Here is a 23,330-nt window from a genome sequence, read left to right as displayed (position 1 = left end):
TCGGAATCGTTACTAAAATTTTTAATTGCAAAGTATGTACGACACATTTTATTCCGATGAGATGAGGGAAAGAACAGTTCTCAATGGAAGGTAGCATATTTGCTTCATTATCTCATAATCTCATAATTCATATTCTAATTTTGCTTCATAATTCATAATTAATATTCTAGTTTTCTTCGTCTATTTCGGTTTCTATAAGTTGACAAATTTGATCATATTAGCTCCATTATCTGTTGTAACAGTAGATTAGTTTGATATTGATATTATATTTTTCTAGAAGTTTCAAAAACATGTTTTTAATATACTTTCCTTTTATGGTTGTTCATTCATTCTATCATTCCCAAAGTATATATATTAAATTTACCGAACCGAAAAAAATATCAGTTTAGTTTAGGTTTTCGTTCCGGCAAAACTAACGGTTATTCCGGTTTGGGTCCCTGTTTTTTAATATGTGAATAAAGTTAATAAATCAATTTGTGAATTAGTAAATTCAGTTTGCAGCATTAAATAGTACACCATCTATTGGAATTTTGATTGAACAAAATAGTTAAAAAAAATTACAATAGATGCCAGTAAATAATAGCAACCAAATATTTTAACCAATTTATAAAATTAATCGTTTATGCTTAAATTTTATATAGTAAAAAAAATTCGGCTTGATTTCTGTTGTATAAATAATACATTTGTTTAGTTTTGGAAAACATTCACGTATCACACAGTATTATCAATATAAACAAATAGAATATATTTATTATATCATGTAAAATATAATTATGTTCAACAGCTATTAATATAATATGTAATAAATAATTTTAAAATAAATTTTCAATGTAATTTAAATGAAGAAGATATTATAACCTGGAAAATGTAACGAAACAAAACAAAACTCTATATTTATTCAAATTTACATATGTAGATGTATGTATAGATTTATATAATTTTCATTATAAAATTGCAATTATTACAATTAGACAATTTTCATGGATGATTACATTTGGAGTTTTAAAATTATTATAGGGAGTGCTTTATTATATAGAATTTAAATTAGACTTTTTGGTTTGTTTGTTTGTTTTTATCTTTTTAAAATATATGCTATGACTTTTGGAAGTATGAGTGGTATAACATTTTCGTGGTATAACATCTGAAAACTTAGTTTTCCTCTCGTTATGTTAGAGACAAGGTTGAGAACCAGGGACTCCCCACTCACAATTTCTGTCTTATTCTGTAACTGGCAATTGGAGGGAGAGGTTGTGCGCGCGGTTAGCCATTCCACTAAATCGTAAATAATGAATCGAAAAACTTATAATATGCGGTGAACTTTAATCGAAAATGGCAAAGGTAAATAGTCGTGGGTTGCGAGCGAGCTTCGGCTCGCAATCTCTATTATTCCTGTTTTTGTTGAGTTGTTATTTGTGTCTTGTGGAAGCCTTCAATCTGGAAGTGAGGGTTCCCATCATAAAGCAGGGACACGAAGAGTCTTACTTTGGATATTCGGTGGCGCAGCATCAGACCCAGAAGGAGAATGAATCCAAGAGCTGGTTAGTAGTTTTGTTGAAACTATTTTTTTATTATGTATGTGAGTTCTGTGACCGTTATTGCGTTGAAGGCTTTCGAGCGAGACGAACAGTCAGGTGTTTTGTTGTTGATTGAATAAAAAAAAAACTCGTCTCGCGAGATGAGTTACGTAGTTTAGTGCGATTTGTGAATTTTGGAAACGTGCGAAAAGTCGGAAAATTCATTCTTATTTTGTATGTATGTATTTATCTAAAATCCATTCAAATGCAATGAAAAAAAAAGTGAACATTTAAATTCTCCTGCAATAAATACATATTGTATTCTTTTTAAAGATGATTTTTATTTTAATACTATTTATTTATTGATTTTTTTGATTTTTAAATGCTTTTTATTATTACGAAATTATGTTCACAATACATCTTATATCTATTTTAATAGCTACTGATCTACTGATCATTTTCTATTTTACAATTTTAATTTAATTTGGTTAGTAATCACAGTATTATATTATTCTAATGTTAATCTAAAGCATAATAGGAAAAAGAGCCCAAAAACCTATTAACAATCCTTATAAATGTTCATAATACATCTAATACATAATATTAATTAAAGACTATCTAAAGTCGATGACCTAAAGCAGATTGTGTTTAGGTAATCTGTGTGTTATACCTGAAGGGTATAGACATTTTGTTGTAATCACCGAGACTCTTCACAAGTGTGTTAGTATGGTTATTAGTGATTCTTTCATAGAATCTATCTATTTATTTATAAAAATGGCATATATAAAAGAAAATAAATTTTTAGTCATTAATTGAGTTGCTTTTAAGTTTCAGGTAAATAATAAAAATACAGATTTATGATAAATCTCATACTCAAAAGTGTATTTGTCTGTAATTGAATATATTACATCTCATTTTAGCCCAGCATTTAATTGGTCAGTTGCTTTTCTTAATTTGGTCAGTAAGTTATTATTATTTTCAATGACAGCTTGTCCATTGACTACATTTCAAAAACAGTTTAATAACTGTTTATTATTATTTAAATAAACGCATAGTATTCTATCGTTTCTTCTAATAGATACTGACTTATTATTATTGACAACACTGATTTAATACATATTGTGTAAGCATTTTATACCTTTTATTGTTTATTATTCAATAGTGTATTTCAGTTCAATTGTGGTACCTTATAACTTGTAAGTACTTGAAATGCCCTCCAGTTTATTTTTGTTTATAATTTTTCGTATTGTATGCAGTGGCGGACTGGCCATACAAGCGAACATGCCCGATGGCATGTGGGCCCCACTATCTGTTAGCAAATATGGGCCCTCAGTAAAATTAAATAACTTTTTAATTATTTCACGTGTGTAAAAATTTATAGGATATTGCACTTTGGGACCTAAAATTTGGGCATTTCAACAAAACAAATTTCTTACGATATACACAAACAACTAATACCTGCTTTAACAGCCTCGAACAGGCTCTAAATGTAAGTTTCAACATTTGCGTGGGCCCTTTTGCCGGGCCTATTTCCAACCTCAAGATTATGCATATACCAATACCTATGTAATAACTAGAGGTAGGATAGTCACAGTGCTATCCATTGTTCGGCAAACCTTTAACAATGCATTTACAACCTTTGAACAATACACGGCCCCCTCAGGCTCCGGTGACTAGTAATAACTACATACTGAAATAAAAATGGGAATAAAAAAATTTCCGTAAAAAATATAAACTGAATTGCTTAAAACAATTTTGATAGGACGATTCATCATCAACCAGCGATTTAAATTTACTTCATACTTTCAAAATAACATTTGATTATGCTTCGACGATATAGTAAGATTTAAATACACAATTTTAAACAGTTTCCGAATTTAAAATCTATTCCTAATCTAGACACATCCATGTATATAGAAATATAGGATAGGGGCCCTCTCCCCAAAATCCCGATTTTCGATTAACATTAATTTTTCAATATTATGCATTTTTTTCAGGGACGTAATTTGGGGGGGGGGCATATGGGGGCACTCGCGCCCCTAAATCAAGGAATAGTGTGAATATTATGAATTCAATTATTAATGAGATACTATGGATCTACGTTCATTTCTTAGAAAATAAAATTCAAAACAAGTATATTTTGGTTTTTAAGTGGTATGCCTTGGGTAAAATTCTTAGAAATTGTTTATCCTATAGAACGAATCGTGAGAAAGGTCCCTTTTACTTTATTTTGTCTCAAAAACAGATGTGTAAAAAACAGATGTGTAACGTTCTGGTTCAAATTTTCGCATGATCACAAAACTTTATCTATTGTTATTACGTACATATATATATATATATATACATAGATTAAGTGAAAAGATATTCGGTAGAAATTAAGATAGTTTTTTAGTGACTCAGTTAGATGGTCGATTTTTGTTGACCATGTGAAGATTTTTGGAAAAAAATTTTCGCCTGCGGCGCTTTTTTCGCTTTCTACATAATATTTTTTTATAATTATTCTATCAAAAATAAGCTTATTTGTTTCATATTTTATAACTCAATAAGGTGTTTATGCAAAGAATATTTTCCATTTTTATTCCGATATAAAAAAGATTTTTTGAAAAAAAATTCAATTTGACCAATCTTTGCCTGCGCCCCCCAAGAAAAAGCTGAAATGACGTACCTGATTGTTTTCTACCGAAAGTAAAAGCCGCTTTTATGCCTCATTCTTTTATGATGCATTCTATTTACGTAGGACAAGGGTTAAAAAGAAATATACAATGTAATTTATGGATCTATTTTGCTTTTGCCATTTTTCTTGTACTTAAATTTGTTTATTCCCATTTTTGAAAATTTTATTTTTTTTTACCCTTGATTTTTAGCGTGATGGAAAGAAGAAAATTTTGTTATATCGGGGGGGGGGACAATTTTTTTTAACCCTGGGTGGGCCCCCTTTGACTCCTGGCATGCACTAATTTCAGTCCCAGTCCGCCACTGATTGTATGTATGTACTTTCAAAGGACAGGAATGTTTATTTAAGGCAAAAGATACCATAACATACATATATGAAGTAGATGGGGGAAGATGTAACGTCGCCTAAAAAGGAGAAAAGCAGGATTATCTTTTGAATATTTTCGGATAATTGGAAGATGCGAACGAACCGTGTCGTCCAATTAGTGTGGAAATGCAAAAGTCCAGTTAAGAGCTGATAAAAGATCTCGCCAGCATGCGAGCGAAGAGTACCTTTTGACAAAACTGACCAAACGAGCGTAAAATACTCGAGAACAGGTCTAACCAACCCATATTTGCATAGGAAACATTCAACATATCTGAATATACATATGTAGATGAAAAAGTATGAAAATCAATTTAACCTCTACAAAAATTGCTTTGAACGCGTGGGATCTTCCTCGACATGACTTTCAGTTACCGTTATATATGGTTCACAATCGACAGCGCTTCTCAAATATCGCACACGTGTGTACCTTTTCTATCTATACTGTCATGGGAAGGTAAATAAATGTCTCGCTAACGAGATAGGGTGTGCGTATGAAAGCACACCTATTCAACGCGTCAAAGTACATATGTACATATTCCAGAAATTTCGAACCGTTCAGTATTCCAGAAGAGTTTTGGGTTTGAGCTCTCAGCTCGTAGTGCCCTGAGCAAAAATGATTCTTCTCTGTTTGAAGGTAGTACATACATAGTTTGGAAGGTTCTTCTTTGAAAGCTGTTATCGTCCCACGTAGGGCAGTCTGAGTACTCATCTGGCGAGTGGTACTTACTACCCACGCTCCCATCCAGCATCTAGTTTTACTAGTCTCCATTGCGAAACTTGAAATCTCTCTCTCTGTCTCTCTCACGTTTCATATTTTCTACGCATTTTGAGTTTATCTTAATTTATCATGTTGGTTTTATGTACAGTGAATCATTGAATATTACCATATACCTATGAATAACAGTTAGGACAAGGCAGAATATTGTACTGTAGATTGTGTCAGATTAAGTCAAATTGAATACAATTTATTTCTTCATCGTCATCATCTACAGTCGCTCACAATCCACTGCTGGGTGAAGTCTCTGTTTTGCGCAACTCTCATCCATATCACCCCAAACATTTTCCTAGTTTCATCTACTCATCTTCCCCGCGGTCTTCCTTTTACCCTTTTGCATTCTCTCGGGTACCATTCTAGTACTTCTTTTGTCCACCTTTCGTCCACGTGGCCCACTCATTGCCATTTCAATCCCTTCACTCTATCCAATATATCCGCTAGTCTTGTCATACTTCTCATCAACGTATTCTGTTTCCTGTCTTTCGTCATTATGCCAAGCATAGAGCGTTCCACACTTATTTAAGTGCATTGGACTTTTTGTAGCATCTTGGAGTTCAATATCCAAGTTTCGCATTCATACGTCATAACGGCAAAACGCATTGATGGAAGATTTATCAAGTAAAAATTGTCATGTGCATAATATTATATATTTTTTTCTAATTTCCATACATTGTTTTTAAAGTAAAATTAAGTAGAAATGAATGTATTTATGAATTCTTAGAACGCTGTGCAAAAAATAAGTAAAAGTTTATATTATTTTGAAATTATTAACAAATAAATGATTTATTGACTATACAATTATATACAATGTGGATATATGTATTGAATTAAAACTAAAACAATGGTACATATATTTAACATATCGCCGATATTACTAGGAAATATTCATATGTACATCCTTCCTAATATCCGAACTCAACTGTATGTATATGTATTCTTTAATTAGAACCTTTCGTATTGTCTTTTAGATTACATCTGTAATGCACTCAAACAAATCAGAAAATTTCAATCCAACTCAATAACAACAATATAGCGATGCATGTGTTTGATTTAAATTGCTAGTTTTCGACCGAGCGTGGGCAAACTGGACTTCCAAGAGTACCACAAGGTCTGACCAGCAATAATGGAGGCTTTCTTGTCCAAACACAAAGAGGCTCCTTTGATTCGAAACCCATAATTATCACGCACAACAGACCTTTGATGATTTCATAGACCTTTGATAGCAAAAATATTCTTAACACTTGAAAATATCGCATTACGAATCGTTCCTTTCATTTTACTGATTTATTCCTTACGCGGATGAGACCTGGTGGGTTTGTAGGGCTTACAAATAGTATTTTTGCGGTTTTGGTAAATTGCGTGAAGGGGCTAGGGGTGTTTATAAGCTTGGGGTGTTTGCTTGAGCAGCCACTCGAGCGGACTATTATCCATTATAAGGCCAATTGTACACGTTGAATGTCCTATGAATTGATTTTTCACGATCTTCTGGGTTGACGTGCTTTATTGTAATGTGGCTGTCCTTTCAAAAAATAATAATAACAAAAATCTATTCATTTTAAGTCCCCCCTTCCTACTTTCTCTGTTCGTTTGGAATATTTTGTTAAATAAAATTCGCTCTAGATTCGTGGCATTTTCAAGGTGATTAACGGGTTAAAAGTTCATATGATGTAATGCGGTTTTAGACAGTGATTTGCCTGATAAAATGCGGTTTTGGTCATATTCATATTATGATATAGATATACTTATAATGTATCATAATAAAGTGGGAATTGTTCCATGAATATTATTTGTATAGAGGACATGTTTTCTGAAAAGTTTTGGCATTTAAGCAAATGCCACATTGGCATTTACTATCAAATTTATGTATATCTACCTATATACAATTATACCAAGTACCAAGTAAATATATAGTTTATTTACATACGTCATGACAGGCAAGAATTTACTTTAAAGTGAGTCAATTTTGAATCATTTTGCGATGACTTTTATTATAATATGACGATATAACGTTATAATATAAATATATATTTAATCTGCACAAAGATTTAAAAAAAATATGGTATGAACTTCCAATATATTTGCCGCACTTTCTATGTGTTTCGAGCGTTTATCCAAACACGCCCTATCTAATATGTATTTTATTATTAAACTGAAATAAATCAATACCTTTTATAGCTTAGTATAATTAAATATTATTATAATATAAATATAAAATCAGCAGTTGAATTAAATTTAGAAAGATAATATTCAAAGTGGAGCGTTTTTAAATTTGACCATTTTTCTGCCGCACTCGGTATATATGTACATAATATGCATATGATAAGCAGTACTTGTATTATAATCGAAATATCCTTGAATTTTTGCATGTTTTTTTAAATTTACATACGTTTTCTATTCTAAATGTTTTATACAATGATACGGAAGGAAGTATTGTGTTGCAATAAGGACTGAATTGAAATTTCGGTGTAAAAAAAATACCGCTTGGCGATATGTACAGATCGACCGAAAGTTGTGCCAAGGCGCGAAGGGCTGACTGTCTGAGCAATTTGAGCAAAACAGGTATTTGTAGACGGTTACCTGAGGGCCATTACCTTTTTTATGACACCTGCGAGTTTCGTGAAGGCGGTTTTTGTCCGGTTTCTTTTATTGCAAAGCTTCGACCGCACCCACAGAAGTAAGTGCATTGCATTCGGGTTCACTGTTCGAGCATGCATGCACCGTTGCAATCAATTTTTTTGATTTTTATACATAAAAAAGTGATCAAAAAGAACTCAATTTAAAATAAAATATTAAAAACCGTCTGATTTATTTGAAAAAAAAAACATTAACATTTTGTTTGTCCTATTTATATTGTTAAATAATAGAAGTCTAAGTCTCTTGTAACGTCTTTCATAGCCAGAAACCTTGCGAAAGACTTGTCTGCCGAAATCTCTTCGCCAGTGCTCAATTTTGCAGAATAAAATATGAGAAGCAAGAAATGTTTAAAAGTTCAAAACAAAGTGGTTATCTGTCTAATTGTAAGCCCCTTAAGGTTTTTAAAATAAATTAATACCACACCTAAGTGCTTTTTATCGCCAGTCCATCTTTTAAGTACTAAAAAGCAAAGTACACCAGAAATAACTCATTTCACGGTATAAATAGATTACTTTAGAAAGCCTATTGAAATTTTAACCTGTTCAATTTCAAGTGCACAGGTATGTGAGCTTTCTTAGTTGTCGCGTGGGCGAAAGGCCTCTGGGTACACAACGATGCGATAAGGATGCTATTTATTCATAATGCGTACCTATAAATATTCTAAAAATCTCAGCGATCCCCTCTAAATATGTATGTAGTAGAGTCAAAGCTCTCATGCAAAGCGCGCCGAACCGTTTTGGTCAAAGCTACCCCACATACGCACGAGGCTATTTTATCGAGCTTTTAACCTGTCTCGTTTGCATGTTGACTCGTGCTTTCGCGGATAATTGCTTCCGTTTAAGGACAAGATTGAATGCAATTATTATTTTTTTCCTTTTTTATCTGGGACAGAATGTCCAGCTTTCATATTTTCCCTTTTTATTAATACGTTGCTGTGTAAGACTTGTAAAGCCATGTTTTACATTTTTTAATTGCGTCGTACGGATACTGTTAAACATATCTACATACGTATAAACGTAAACAATTTTAAGTCCTAAGATATTTGATGAAATAAAATTTGCAGTTTAAAATTAAATACACGACAAAAACTATCAATTTTTTTTTTAATTTTTGAACTTTATTTTTATAATTTTTAAATAAATACCATATTTTAATATATAATACGTGTAAACAAATTTCAAATTAATCAAATACAATTCAAGTTATTAAATAAAAAAAATAATTGAAATTTTGACATGTATCTTGCCTTTTAATGTAAAATTTTCATACATTAAGTCGCAGAAGAATACCAAGTCACGTTAAAAAAATAATTAAACATTAGCTTTTTATTACATTTTAATTAAAAATAGGACCGTAAAACTAGTTCATCTCTAAAGGCGTACTTAAACACCACATCTCACTCATTTAGACAGGTTAGAGCGAGAAACAAATTATATTAGTGAATCAACAGACTTCACGAGTACGGCACGGCACACAGAATGATTTTATTTGTTTATAATGAAATGTTAATTATATTAAAACACATACAAGTGTAGAAAGAAAGGCGACGGGGGAGTGTTATCGTTATCATTGTTCTTTTATTTTAATGCATAATAAAAGCATTACATACATGTACGTACGCCCACCTGCCAACACTGTCTGTACGAGTTCTCGTGTGATGAATTACAGGTTCTCTTTGTGGTGATTTCGTGGAGGTGGGGGACTTTATATTATCCATGTTGAAAGAAGAATTGATCGTGTGGGCGTTCCTTTAGGTATACGGGGAGTGAAAAATCCCTATAACGAGCTTCGCATACTTAAAAATCTTCAATATGTTCAATATTGCATATTTATTATATTTCTGCGTTACGTCAAATGGAGTGGGACGTTCGCTAAGAGCTAAGCTATATTTTTTATTATTATTGAGCTAGTTTGTAATCGTCGTAAACGGTCGGTTTGAACATCTCTTTCAACGTAAATAAACTATACGTTTTGGTAACTGGGGCGAATGCAACGAAAATATACCAGAAAGAAGACCGGGTTCATAAAAAAACTTAATGGGTTTGATGACGAAAACTTTCACACACTTTTCACGTATTTTTAGATAGAAATGAAAATAATATTTGAGAAAGTTTCATATGTTCTTTGAAAATTATAATAAAAAAAAACGAAATGGATCGGAAGAGACGCGCATTATGTGTTTAACAAAATGAAATCACTGTTTAAACTTTAAATAACAGCAATAAAGATAACTTTATCTGTAATACCATTCTGTACTAATTTTCATTTAAACACACATTTGCTTGTGAGATTAGCAAAAATTTGTTCAATTTTTTTTTTATTAACTTAACAACTACTTATAAATGAGTAACCGCTCTAAATATAAATAAAATATTTTGTACGATTTATTTATTTTTAGAATGAAACTATCCAGATCAATAGTGTTGCAATAAACGTGCGTAGTTTTGTCGGTTATTCCCTTTTGAACCTGCCAGCTTTCAGATCTGCTCGAAACGTAAACCGTATACAGATTTCGTAACTTTTCCATTTTTTATTTGTATTTTGATTCGTTTCGCAACAGTAGGAAGTACTAGAATACTAAATAATCGGAAACATCATCGGCCACACAACTCAAACGCTTTAATTTGCAACAATTAACTTTTGTATTATTTTTGTTATTTGCGTTAGTTGTTTATCATAGCATTAAGTTCTTTAGCATAAGTCACTTTCCCGTTGAAATTTTTCGCGATAAAACATTGTATTATATGTACATATGTATGTATATGCAGCGTTAAACTAACATACATAGGTATGCTAATTTAAATCACAATCATCCAATGAGACAAAACATGTCATGAATATTTATCTTTAAATATTCATACAATGTGTCACGAAAGTTTCGTTTACTTGTCAATTCTGAGAAATTTAAATATCTGCATGTATATAATATTACATCCTATACATATCTGTATGTAAATACCTCGAATGCGCGCTCGTATTTAAACAGATAACAATTTTGCTATATTATCATATTGATTTCTTGAATTTTATCACTACTTTCTTGTATGCTTATATGAATTTCGTGTGAAATTTTCCATGATATGTATGTATGACATTGACATGTGTAAGTTTACACAATTCAATTTAGAATTTCAATCTGTGTGATGCAATGTGTTTTGTATCATATTTTTAGGTACGTCATGCGTTTTGTGAAATTTTTAGTTTACGTAAAAACCACATTGCTGACCTAATGAAGAACTTCTTATTCGTGAAGAACTAAGGTTGATTTTTTAAATGAATCGTCTTTGTGTTGATTGACAGTTACGTGACTTAGTAATGGTGAAATAAAGGTGTGCTTTTAGCAAATAGTGACGTTTAGGAAAAATAAAAAGTTTTACAATTTGATTACCAATGTACATAATATAAATTTACATTGCTTTTTTTTATCTTTCGTAAATGCGTGTAATTTTCATATAATTTTTCAAATGATACCATTTATCGGCCCGGCAAAATAGCCCTATTTCCAGACAAATTAGGTATTTATCACGACGTCTCAAATGCGAATGCCCATCTCTAAAATATTTCGCCCTGCAAATAAAAAGAGTGCTCCTCTCTAAAATAGCGCGCACGACAGATTCGGTATTCGCCCGGTAAATCAAACGTCAAATGATTTGCCAGCAAAAAAAATAAAATTTGACAAAAATTAATACCGACCATAACAACCTAATCTTAAATGAATAGGGCCAACCCTAACTTAACCTAACCTAACCTAACCCTTAAATAAATAAGTATTCGCTGCTTACATATATATAACGATGTGTTTGGATGGATATTACGATGTGTGGACCGTGAGGAGAATGGGAATGGACAGGAGCGGGGTGACGCACTATCATCCAACTTATAATTTCATTGTTAGGGGCCAGTGAAAATGTAATTGGATATGATACCCAGTGAAAGTGTAACTAGTTATGATTTCACTGAAATGGAAAATTTTATTTTTGTTACTGTCAACCTGTTTGACGTTTAATTTAACGGGCGAACGCCGATTCTGTCGTGCGAGCTATTTTAGATGTTAATTTGACATTTGTCGTGTAATTTATTTTACAGCCGTGCCAAAAATATTATCTCTTTTTGAAATGGTTAAATAATAATAAGTATATAATATAAATCATTAACGAATAAATATGTTAATAAAATCGATTAAAAAAATTTTTTATAGAAATTTGCGTGCGTCGCATTTTTTCTAGTTCCATATGTATTGATTATTTTACATGATTAGAATGATCCGGGAACGATAGCAAACATATCGTTACCTCAACTTTACCCAACTAACTAACTATAACTATAACTAACTATAACTATAACTAACTATAACTATAACTATAACTAACTATAACTATAAAAAAAATATTTATAAAGATATTTAAAGGTAAACTTCTACTTAAGTAAAATATATATATTTATTTAGGTTTAGATTTATTAGGTGTACAAGTTAGTGCAACGATATACATATGTATTTAGTGCGATGTTGCAGACTTGGGAAGCATACTTTTAAGACATTAGAAATACAAGCAAATTAAATTATATTATAGTCCCTCATAATTAGTTGATAATTAGTCCGCCCCTGCATAACAGGCAGGTAGTAAATAAAAATAATTATATTTCAAATTAATCTTTGATATAAGCTATATACATACATAACTTGGTCCATTATTGGTCGGAGACTTCTTTCATACCTTACTTCCCCCCCTCGCTTCTTTTGTTGACATCCTGTGATCAATTTTCCGAAGAAGACGTTAAAAGCTGAACCTAATGGGATTCTGTCGGTCATGTTAGACAAGTCACGGAATTTATTAGACAAACTATTCATTCAAAGTTTGTTTGTTTGTTACGCCCCAACCACCCCTACATACCAATCCAAGAATATAAAAAAACTTTCAAATGCAAACCGATACGAAAGTTACGAAACATTTGGAAACCCTCCACGGAATAGTCTGGATCAACATGTCTATATTTTTCCAACCAAGTGGTCGGATATTTTCATACAGGCTTCCGGCACTTGAACATTCTGATTTTAAATATATATACATAGATATATATATATATATATATATATATATATATATATATATATATATATATATATATACATTTATAAATCGATGCTTTCTAATTTTACAATTCTGAACGTGTAGCCTGGAACACACACACACACACACTGTCTAATAAAATCAAATTGCTCGTACATTATTTGCATACGAATGTGTTTGTCTAACGAAGCAGGTCTTTGCATACCTATTTAACGTCACATTAACCCCCCCATCCCTTGGCCGTTAAAAATATAATATAACCTACGAGGGTAAGAAACACGTCATCGGTTTTTAAAATTAACGAATCATACTAAAATTGTATCAGCAGACACGCAGTACACGTCAATCTTCATCAGCAGTTATTTTGATTTTTAAATGCTTTTTATTATTATAACTAAATTATGTTCACAATACATATTATATCTATTTTAATAGCCACTGATCTACTGATCATTTTCTATTTTATAATTTTAATTTAATTTTGTTAGTAATCATAGTATTATATTATTATAATGTTAATGTACAGCATAATAGGAAAGAGCTCAAAGACCTATTTACAATCAGCAGTTATTTGATAATTATCAATTCACACAGTGATTGTTGATTTACTTTTTGCAGAGATTTCAATATACTAATGCGTTGACTTTGATGCGTAAATTATTGATTTTAAACTATTTAAATCGAGTATTTATAATAATATTCAGCCACGATTTGCGCAAAGGGACTGAGATACTGCAGCAATAATAATTTTAGGTTCACATTATAATTAGTTTCACTTTAATTCTCTACTATAAACTATTTGAAATCAATTCAAATTTACATCAAAACCCACAGCCACAGCTACATATAATATATAGATTTTATGAGCCGCTATAAAATCTCTTATGGAATTCGATTCGATTATAATGGCGGCGTTGATTCAAAGACTCCCTCGGGGTTCTTTTATTACACTTATACATTGTTTGGATCGTGCAGGAGGGCCATTGTCTAACATCCAGGATATGGAATAATGGCTAAATGGAACTGTATGACAAGTGGAATTGTTGTTGTCACAAACAAACCGAATCAAATGCTTCCTTTGTTGCGTTGAAAACAGACAAATCGGAAGAAAGCAAGAAAATATACGTGTATACGTTTGTATGTATATTATTTTGAATTATATTTATAAGTGTGTTTGTGCATACTTTGACCGGGTAAATGGACTTTACCTGTGATGAAGAAGTGCCTCTTCTTGTGTATTTGAAAAGCATTCTTCGTCAGACAATACCATATACGGACGCTATTATTAGTCAAATTGGCGTTAATTATGCACATGGAAATAAAGACAGATTATATATACTGGCTTTTGTTAACGGATTGTATTGTATTTTGTTAACACTTTCGTGTCGGATCAACGAAAAAAATAAAATCGTAACTGAAAACGTACACTTTCTATACATCAGAGGTACTTAACTGTTGGTTAAAGATTTCAGGAGGCTCGTGATCAGTGATTGCGATAAATCAATTTATTTTATATTAATTTTTAAACGAGATAATCTTGTATATATATGTATTTGTCAATAAAAAAATTGAACTGCCGATTTTAACTAAAGTTTTCAACTAGCTCCCTTAATTTTGGCTCAAAATTCTGATGAAATGGGTCTCGACGTTGGGAAAACTTATGTATGTACTGAAATTACCCAATATATGTATGTATAAATAAATCACCGTAACCTAGGCAACGAACACAATATTAAACTTGAGAATTCTTGTAAAAATTACTGCAAAAGTATTACATACAGTTCTGTCTGCAAATAACATATCTATGCGAAAATGCATATTCAACACTCATAATGACAAAATCGACTTGACATGCTTGTTGCCTTGTCAAATACTTTATCACAACTCAATGTTCTTATTCAAGATAAACAACAGCCTTTATATTGACATGCTTTTGAATAATAAATTACTACATTGCGTCTTTAGATTGCAAAGGCAATAAAATAACACTAATAACTCCATAAGACAACTGTTCGAAGCAGCGTTTTAAAGATTGCAATATGCTAACAGTTTGATTAACTATATAATTGATTTACAATATAATTGATTTACTGTGCAATTTTATTTTCTGCTTTGATTTCATTTATTCTGATTGTGGGATGAGGGTGTTCATGGCTTGCATTTTACAGGCGAAAGGGCTTACGTGGACAAAAAATGTGAGTCCCTGTTCTACATCGTTCGAGGTTTTAACGGTATTATCTTGATACATCTTGATACCTGTGTAGACCGCGTCCTTCCACCTTGTTGAACAATCTCAGGTTGAGTCCAGAGACAGGGAAAAAATAAATAAAAAAGTGTCGGAAACCTGTGGGCAAGGATAAAACAAACGTGGTCGTCCGAACGACCGGTGTTGTTCGTGTCTGACTTTGTACCTGACTTCCCGACATTGTTTGCCGGCAAAGAGTTCTTCAAACTGTCGTGTCACGGGTAAAAATAACTCTACCGTCTAATTTACATCCTCGGTAATGACTAATGACTTGGCAAAGTAAGGACACCTTCCTGTCTCATCTGCGCAAATCCGTTCGCGGACTCCAAAAGCGGGCCAAAATTAATCACCTTAATTCGTGTCCTTGTATATTTTAAACCAACGGATAAAAAGTAGAAATTTGAATTGTAGAAGAACCATTAAATGTTTAAATTTTATAAAATTGGAACATTTCGATGTATTTTTGTAATTTATATGAAGCATTTCAATTTTTTTTAATGAAAAGTAATATTGTTCATATAGTCGACGTCATTACGCCTATCAATTGATTAATTAGTCCTTTCTTTTGAATTAAAAACTGATTATTGAAATTTGAACGCCTTTGGCAGATTGAGAAGCGTTGGTTTTGAGAACGACACGAGATTCGTCGAAGTCTCCATTCAGCATATTATAATATGAAGCATTATATAAAGACGTGCCCAAAATTTAAATAGGAATACATACATATTACAAGCACTGAAATATAACACTCTACATATGTACATATGTCCAGAAAGCAACGGAAAACCGCCAGAGAATATGCATTTCTAAAAATTAAATGAACCGAGTACACTCCACTTTCATTAGAAAAATTCTTTTAGAAGCAAAATCTATAAATGACGGGAGTATGGCCCCTCGAGAGCCGGGGTCGTGGCCACCGCCCAGCTCTCCCCGGGTCAATTAATTAATTGCGATTATGACATTGTGACTCAAAAGGCAAAGAAGAAGCTCCCCGATGATTGATGACGGACGCCTTCTTTTAATGTGATTGCTTCGCTGCGTGCCGATAAAATAATTAAAAAAGTATCATGACGTTAACCGTCCAAGTGCCTACGTATTATGTACATATTATACGTAGTACACATTTTTTTCACTCACATCTGTCGAATTTTGACCCCCTGTATAACACATATTTACATATCTATTTGAGTATCGTAGTAAAATATCGAATTTCTCGCTGGGATAGATCGTTATTATTGTTTATTCTTTCAAACGTCTAGTAAGAAGTGTGTATTAAATTTCATAGTTAAAATTAACCCTCTTCACTCGCAATATATGTACCTTCAATGAATATAATGTTTCCTTTAGGGATTTCTCTTCTTTATACCTTACAAAATTGGCTCTATTGTATGTTATTTCATATATTATATTTCCAACACATTTGAAAAGCACGAACTAAAAATATCCCATAATAATTAAGAAAAATTTCGATTAAAATTTTGATTTTTATTATTAACTACTGAACCCGGCATGCGTTGCAATGCCACAATAACGCATGCAATTCCCGTTCCCGTTCCCATTTGTCGGAAAAACGCAGGCAGCGAACACATTTGAAATTATTGCGTTGCAATGACACTCATTCCCGTTTTTCCCGTTTTTTATTCACAGTAATCGTCCCGGACATGCATAAAACAAATTATGAAAGTTCCATCGTAATCGGTTCAGTGGTTTAGGAGCCTATTCGAGACATACAGATAAACAGACAGACATTCATTTTTATATTGTATGTATACATATATAGACTAAGAAATTTTTTTAAAGTTGGCAAAAATGGAACTTTTTTAGAATATTTTTATAGACGATCCGCTCCCTGAACAGTGGTGGCTCGTGGAAAATGTACCCATCTTTAGTTTGTTCAAGGAAAAGCCGGTTTGTTAGTGGTGCTGCAGTACCGCAGTTCCTACAGATGAACCGCACCCTCCCTTAACTTGAGCTCCAAACCTTCTAAAAACTGTCTATGATTTAAGTTAAAACAAATTCAATAGTTCTAGATTTGTATTTAGCGAATAAAATAAACAAATACAAATTAATAAAAAAAAGAACTCATTTGTACAAATGTATATAGTAGAAGAAGTTGCTGTTTGTCACGTGTTATTTGTTATTTAGGGCAAAATCACACAGCGTGGGATGTGGTGCGTGGTTTTTTTTAGATAGTTTTAAGCTTATAGAAAAAATGTGGCGTACATGGTACTGTCTTTTCAAAACGAAACATTCGAGCTTTTTCGTTAAAATTGTATAGTAGTGTTTATCCTTGCTTGACAGTGATCGATAACGGTGTATCCCATATTTGAAAAAATGTAGGAGAACTTGTCGATACACCGTTATCGATCACTGTCAAGCAAGGATAAAATTTTACCGAAAATGGTCCAAAGGGTCGTTTTGGTATATCGTCGTTGTCAAACCAATATCTGCTATGTGGAAAAAGTAAAACTTTGAGATATTGAAAAAAAACGTTCTCCTGTCCATGCTGATGCATATAGCATATTTTTTTAACGACCACAGTTCACCCGATAATGCTTAGAATCCAGTGGCGTAGCTACCGCGCCCGCAGACCCCGCAATGCGGGGGGGCGCCGAGACCTGGGGGGCGCCACGAAGCGCGCCTTTTTCACTGATTTTTTAATTTGTTCCGTAATTTTTTTGAAATAACTTTTTTAAAAACTTCTCTTATTTTTCAATCTATTTGCACTATATATGTATGTACATACATTATTACACATATTTTGAATTCATCCTCATTGTGTAATTGATCTATGCCAATAGGGCTAGAAATCTGCCGTCTTTTTCCATCTTTTGAACGTCAGTGCCACTTCAACCTATTTGCTGAGAATTCTCTTATTCTTATATACATATTTTCAATGTGTAAACAATAAAAAAAAATTATATGATTAAAACCAATAAAATATATAAATGTTTCGCTGTCACCATTAACAGGCGGGAAGTTTTTAGGGAAAATTCACCATCAGTTACTTTAAACAGATTGTGCACTGCTTGTTGGTCGTCCATATTAAACCAATAATGCACTTCGATATATAGGTACATATACCGATACGTAAAAAAGGTATAAATTATTAATTTGGAAAGCTATTTTTCTGTAAGTAAATAATATAAATATATGGGGGGGGGGGGGGGGGGGGCTTAAAATATTTTGCGGGGGGGGCATCAAGAATTCACGCTACGCCACTGTTAGAATCACATAGACGTATTTTTATATGAAAATTTTATTAGTAAACTAGTTATAATGGTCAAAATGTCCAAAATGTCGTAATATCCAAAAAGTGCACATAGCAGATATTGGTTTGACAACGATGATATATGAGTCATATATCATGACTGATATATGAGTCATATATAATATGACTGTCAAGGATAAACAATACCATACAATTTCAACGAATGTTTCGTTTTCAAAAGACGGTACCATGTAAGGTGCCATGTACGGTACCATGTACGCCACATTTTTTTCTATATGTTTAAAACTATCTAAAAAAACCACGTCCCACATCCCACGCTGTGTGATTTTGCCCTTATCGGTGTTGCGAACAAACGTTCACGGACAAAACGTCAACCGACATAATGTTCCCGATAAAAGGCTCACGCGAAATAACGTTTGTTCGCGAAACCATATTTATCACGTGGCTTAGGTAGATCAAATGAATCCTTAGATCTTTTAACTAACAGTTACAGTAATTTTTTTTTTGTTTTTCTACCAAGTTAACGTTCGTTGATCCGCGTATGCAAAGTAATAAAAATCAATTTACACACACAGCGCGACAAGTCGAAACAGTCTGAGTCACACAATATTTAATTTACTTACATACAGAACGAGTGCAGAAATACAACCCCAGCGATAAAGTGCAACCGAGCCATGCATTCGATGCACGTATGCATTTCTCCAAAACAAAGAGTACAAAAGCGGCGCTGGAGAAAAAAACTCTCGCCGTACAACAGACATTCTCGATCTTTCACGGTTTCTCGAGATATATTTTTAGACGAGCCTAAATTGTTCGCGTGTGTGTGTGTAGTTTACAAAAGCGGGAATTCCGTCTACGGCATTTCAAACTCTTTTGGCAGCAGAACCCCCCCCCCCCCCAACATAAATACCTGATAAACCAAATGAAAAATAACAATGGAAGACTCGACACGAAAGACATCCATCTTTTACTATAAGAATACATACGTAATTAATATTAAAAATGTATTTATTTATTACTTTTATGTAATTTAATAAGCCCCTAAATGACCCCCCCCCTCCATTTACTGCACACGTAGTCCGTACATATGTAAATATTTACTTAAAAAACTAAATAGACAAATTTGCAGTTGATTTTTGTATATTAGCATCGCCATATACATACAGATGGCAATAGTTTTATCAAGATTTTGTTAATTTGCATTGTAAATAATTATTCGGATAATACGGTACTTTATTAATCTATTGTTTTAATCACTTAATCACTATCATATTTTCTTAACTTTTTTCGATATAAACGTATCATATTTATCGAAGCGGAAACTAATCAATCTTTACTAAGTTCGACCCACTGAATTCGAATAAGACAATATTCGAATGAGGCTTATTCTCGTTTAAAAAAATGTGCAATCTTTAATTCAAAAATCTAGTATTTATGTGCCAAAAGTGAGTATTGTAATCAATAGTCACAAGTTTTTGCTATTGGGATTTTTTATTTCTTTAAAATATGTATAATTAATGAATTATCTAGCGAATGTTCGAAGTCAAAAATTTTTTCGTAATAATTTTTTTTGTAATATTATGAGCTAATTTAGCTAATTTTTTACTTTACCATGTTTATAAGAATCCGTAGAAAAAAGATGTGACTATTGATTCCAATACTCATTTTTGGCACAGCGATACCAGGTTTTATAAAGATTGCAAAAGCCAAAAATCTGTAAACATTTTTTTGAACGCTCATATCTCTTAAATGGGATTAAGCCAACACAAATTATTGTCATTTTCGAATTTAGTGGGTCAACCTTAGTAAATATTGATTTGTAATTCTTTTTTTGTTGCTCAGTGTAATCGATGCTCGTGAAGGTTAGAAATGATGATCGCAGTGTTTTTCTGCCATTATTATTCTATGAATCCCTCTCGTATTTCTGTTCTATTACATATTTTGTACTGAAAATGGAGGGCAATTTTAAAAAGTTAAGTTAAGTTTATAAATGGATTTCATGTGGTAAAATACCCACAAGAGCCAAATATATATGTGTATATATATAGGACTAGTAAAATACCATAGCTTGATCTTAATTTCAATACGTTTTCATATATAGAAAAGTGAAAGTCGAGAAGTTTGTTTTGAAGGGTGGCATTTTCGTCGTGATATAATGCGTACGCTTCGACAGAAGCGTAAATAAATCTCCACTTGTCAGATAGAGGCGACGAGAAAAACAACATAAAAGCGGGAAAAACGCAGGATAAAAAGGAGACACGAAAGAAAATCAATATCTGGCGCGCCACTGCGAAAATCTGGACTGAATTTTCCGGAAGTGCATCGACCCTATCGTCCATTATGTAATTCGGTGAAGAGACGTTTCGCATCTATGGATCGTACGAGTGCACTGGGTTAGCTTTTTTGTATCCAGTACAGGTCAGCGGTGAAGACACCATGGTATGTGTGTACCAAACGCGGTATACGCATTGCACAAAAATTGAATTAAAATGTTATTTAATAGGACAAGAAACAAAATGCTTGAATTTAAAACAATTCAAGTAACACATGTGTCAATAACCCATAATTACATTTCATAAATACACTATACGTAGTAGCGTATTTATGATGTAAAGAGAGAGAGAGAGAGTAAGAAGTAGGGATTGCAATTTACCGTCAAATTTCGTAAACCGGTTAACAGTAAATGATTTTTCCCTACTACCGGTATACCGGTATTTACCGGTAAATGAAAAAAAAATTGGTAGACTACATATTTGTATGTGGTAACTTTTCCTAAAAACGTTTAACCTACATTGAATCGTAAATAATTAAAAATGTCATATAAATACATTTAAGTGAATATGTAATAATAAATTAATAATAAATTTAATTTTTAACCAATTATATTTATTTATTTAAAATTTGGACCATTTATCTGGTCTAATCGCATTTATTTTGATTTGGTTGGTCTCTATTGCCAGTGAATTTATCAATTTGAAATTGCCACATTTAATATTGCAAATAAACAAATTCCAGACAACCTATTCCACAATAAGCCATTTTCTTCGATTATCAATGTAATTTTATGACTTTATTTGTATTTATTTCGCGTTAAAATAGTTTCCGGTAATTACAGGTAAATTCTAAAAATTACCGGTATTTACCGATGGCGAAATTTTGTTGATTTACCGGTAAACCGGTGTTGCAATCTCTTGTAGGAAGGTTTTCACTCCACAATTGGCTTTTTGACTGTGGAAGCATTTCAATGTGCGTTTTATTTGAATTTTGCTTTACAATCTCTTTATTTACAGTACAATATAATAATAATCATTTAACCGACAAAAAAAAAATACAATTCAACGGAACAAACAGGGTTTCAATGAAACTCGAGATTTGATATCGCAATGCGGAAATTTTGTCATGAGTCATTATCTATGTATGTACATATACATGAGTCAAACTTTATTTCCACTTCAGCTCGGTATACGGAACGTCAATCTCAAACTTTATAAATTCGGCAAATCTGTATAAAATACCAGCCCTACTTTTACCTTTCTATCGGTTTCTTCCGGTCAGCTGAGTACACATCGCCGTGCAAACAGGGTCAAAACGCACACAGTGAAAATAAACCTAATGGTCAACCATTTAACTGACGGATAAACTTTCGAATTGACAGGTCAACAACACCTTTTGTAAACTTTGCACAAAGTCGGCGATAAACAGAGCGAGATGTTTATTTGCGTCGACGAAAGGTCACGGGTCATCGATTCATCGATGAATAGCACAGAAAACGCGCAATTTTAGAACTGGGAACTCTTGCACTTTGGAGATCAGGTCGACGAACCTTCATACTGTCAGGTCGCGATAATGAAGGTCAATTTGAGTTTGTACCCAAAGGGCAATAAAAAAAACGAGCGATTATTTAAGTACAAGCTTCTTTGATGGCGAAATCGGTATTGAAAAACAGTGCTAAATTTTTATTATGTTTTTCGCAAATTATTAATAAATTTATTTATTTGTTGCAGGTAAGCCGAGAAAATTCTTGATAAAACAGTGTGCTTTGAAATGTGGTAGAAATGATCGAAAAGTTCCATGGTAACCATAATATAATATTTATTTCTGAATATATGTAAGTTGATGTGAATGTATATACTGAATCACGATGTGAACTCTACTATAAATATTTATCCAGAGCGTTCAAGTCGTCGGTTATTTATTTATTCCGTTTGTATTTATTTATTTATTCGGTGCAAATTTAAATTTTAAACATTCCCGCGGTGACTTTTTGATGACAAGCGCATATATAGAATAGAGGCTGATCCATTTAAAGTGTGACTGCATAGTCGAAGTTTATAATCCGCATACAAATCATGTACAGATGTTTCAACACTATGAAGTAAGTAAGTAAGCAATGCATATCTTTGAGCAATACTGTACTTATCGTATACATATAGAAGGAAAACGTGTGTAGTTTTTTTCTAAATATAATGGTATATAGTACATATGTATGTCACAGTGAAATTATATTTCAATTGAAAATATATTTTCACTGACGTTTCAGTGAAGTCATAACCAACATTTTCAGGGTTGGTTGTATTCATTTAATTTTATATTGTTAGGGTTGGTATTATTTCAGGGTTAGGATAGGTTAGGTTAAGTAAGGAGTTAGCCCTATTCATTTACAATTGGGTTGTTAGGGTTAAATTTATAGAATTAAACGTTGTAAATTCATTGTTTGATACATTTTCAGTGCAGTGAAAATATATTTTCACTTCAACATATACACGCGTCGATCAATCAACCTCGAAATGGGACTCGAACCCGTGACCACTATGTTCGAAA

At 32.4% G+C, this 23,330-nt stretch overlaps 1 protein-coding gene across 2 annotated transcripts in view; it reads left to right on the top strand.

The window, feature by feature from the left end:
• Positions 1 to 1,151: 1,151 nt before the first annotated feature.
• Positions 1,152 to 23,330, top strand: part of mew (multiple edematous wings) — a 57,348-nt gene continuing 35,169 nt past the window's right edge. The window contains exon 1 of one of the 2 annotated variants that reach the window (XM_077443497.1): positions 1,152 to 1,538. In XM_077443497.1, coding sequence (XP_077299623.1) covers positions 1,330 to 1,538 — 209 coding nt within the window. In that variant the 5' untranslated portion in view covers positions 1,152 to 1,329. The remainder of the gene's footprint in view (positions 1,539 to 23,330) is intronic. The other variant, XM_077443496.1, reaches the window with a different exon arrangement.

Source organism: Arctopsyche grandis, chromosome 12, assembly GCF_051622035.1.
Source record: "Arctopsyche grandis isolate Sample6627 chromosome 12, ASM5162203v2, whole genome shotgun sequence".
Lineage (NCBI taxonomy): Eukaryota > Metazoa > Arthropoda > Insecta > Trichoptera > Hydropsychidae > Arctopsyche > Arctopsyche grandis.
Note: the sequence above shows the minus strand (reverse complement) of the source record. Positions and strands in the feature narration are given on the sequence as shown.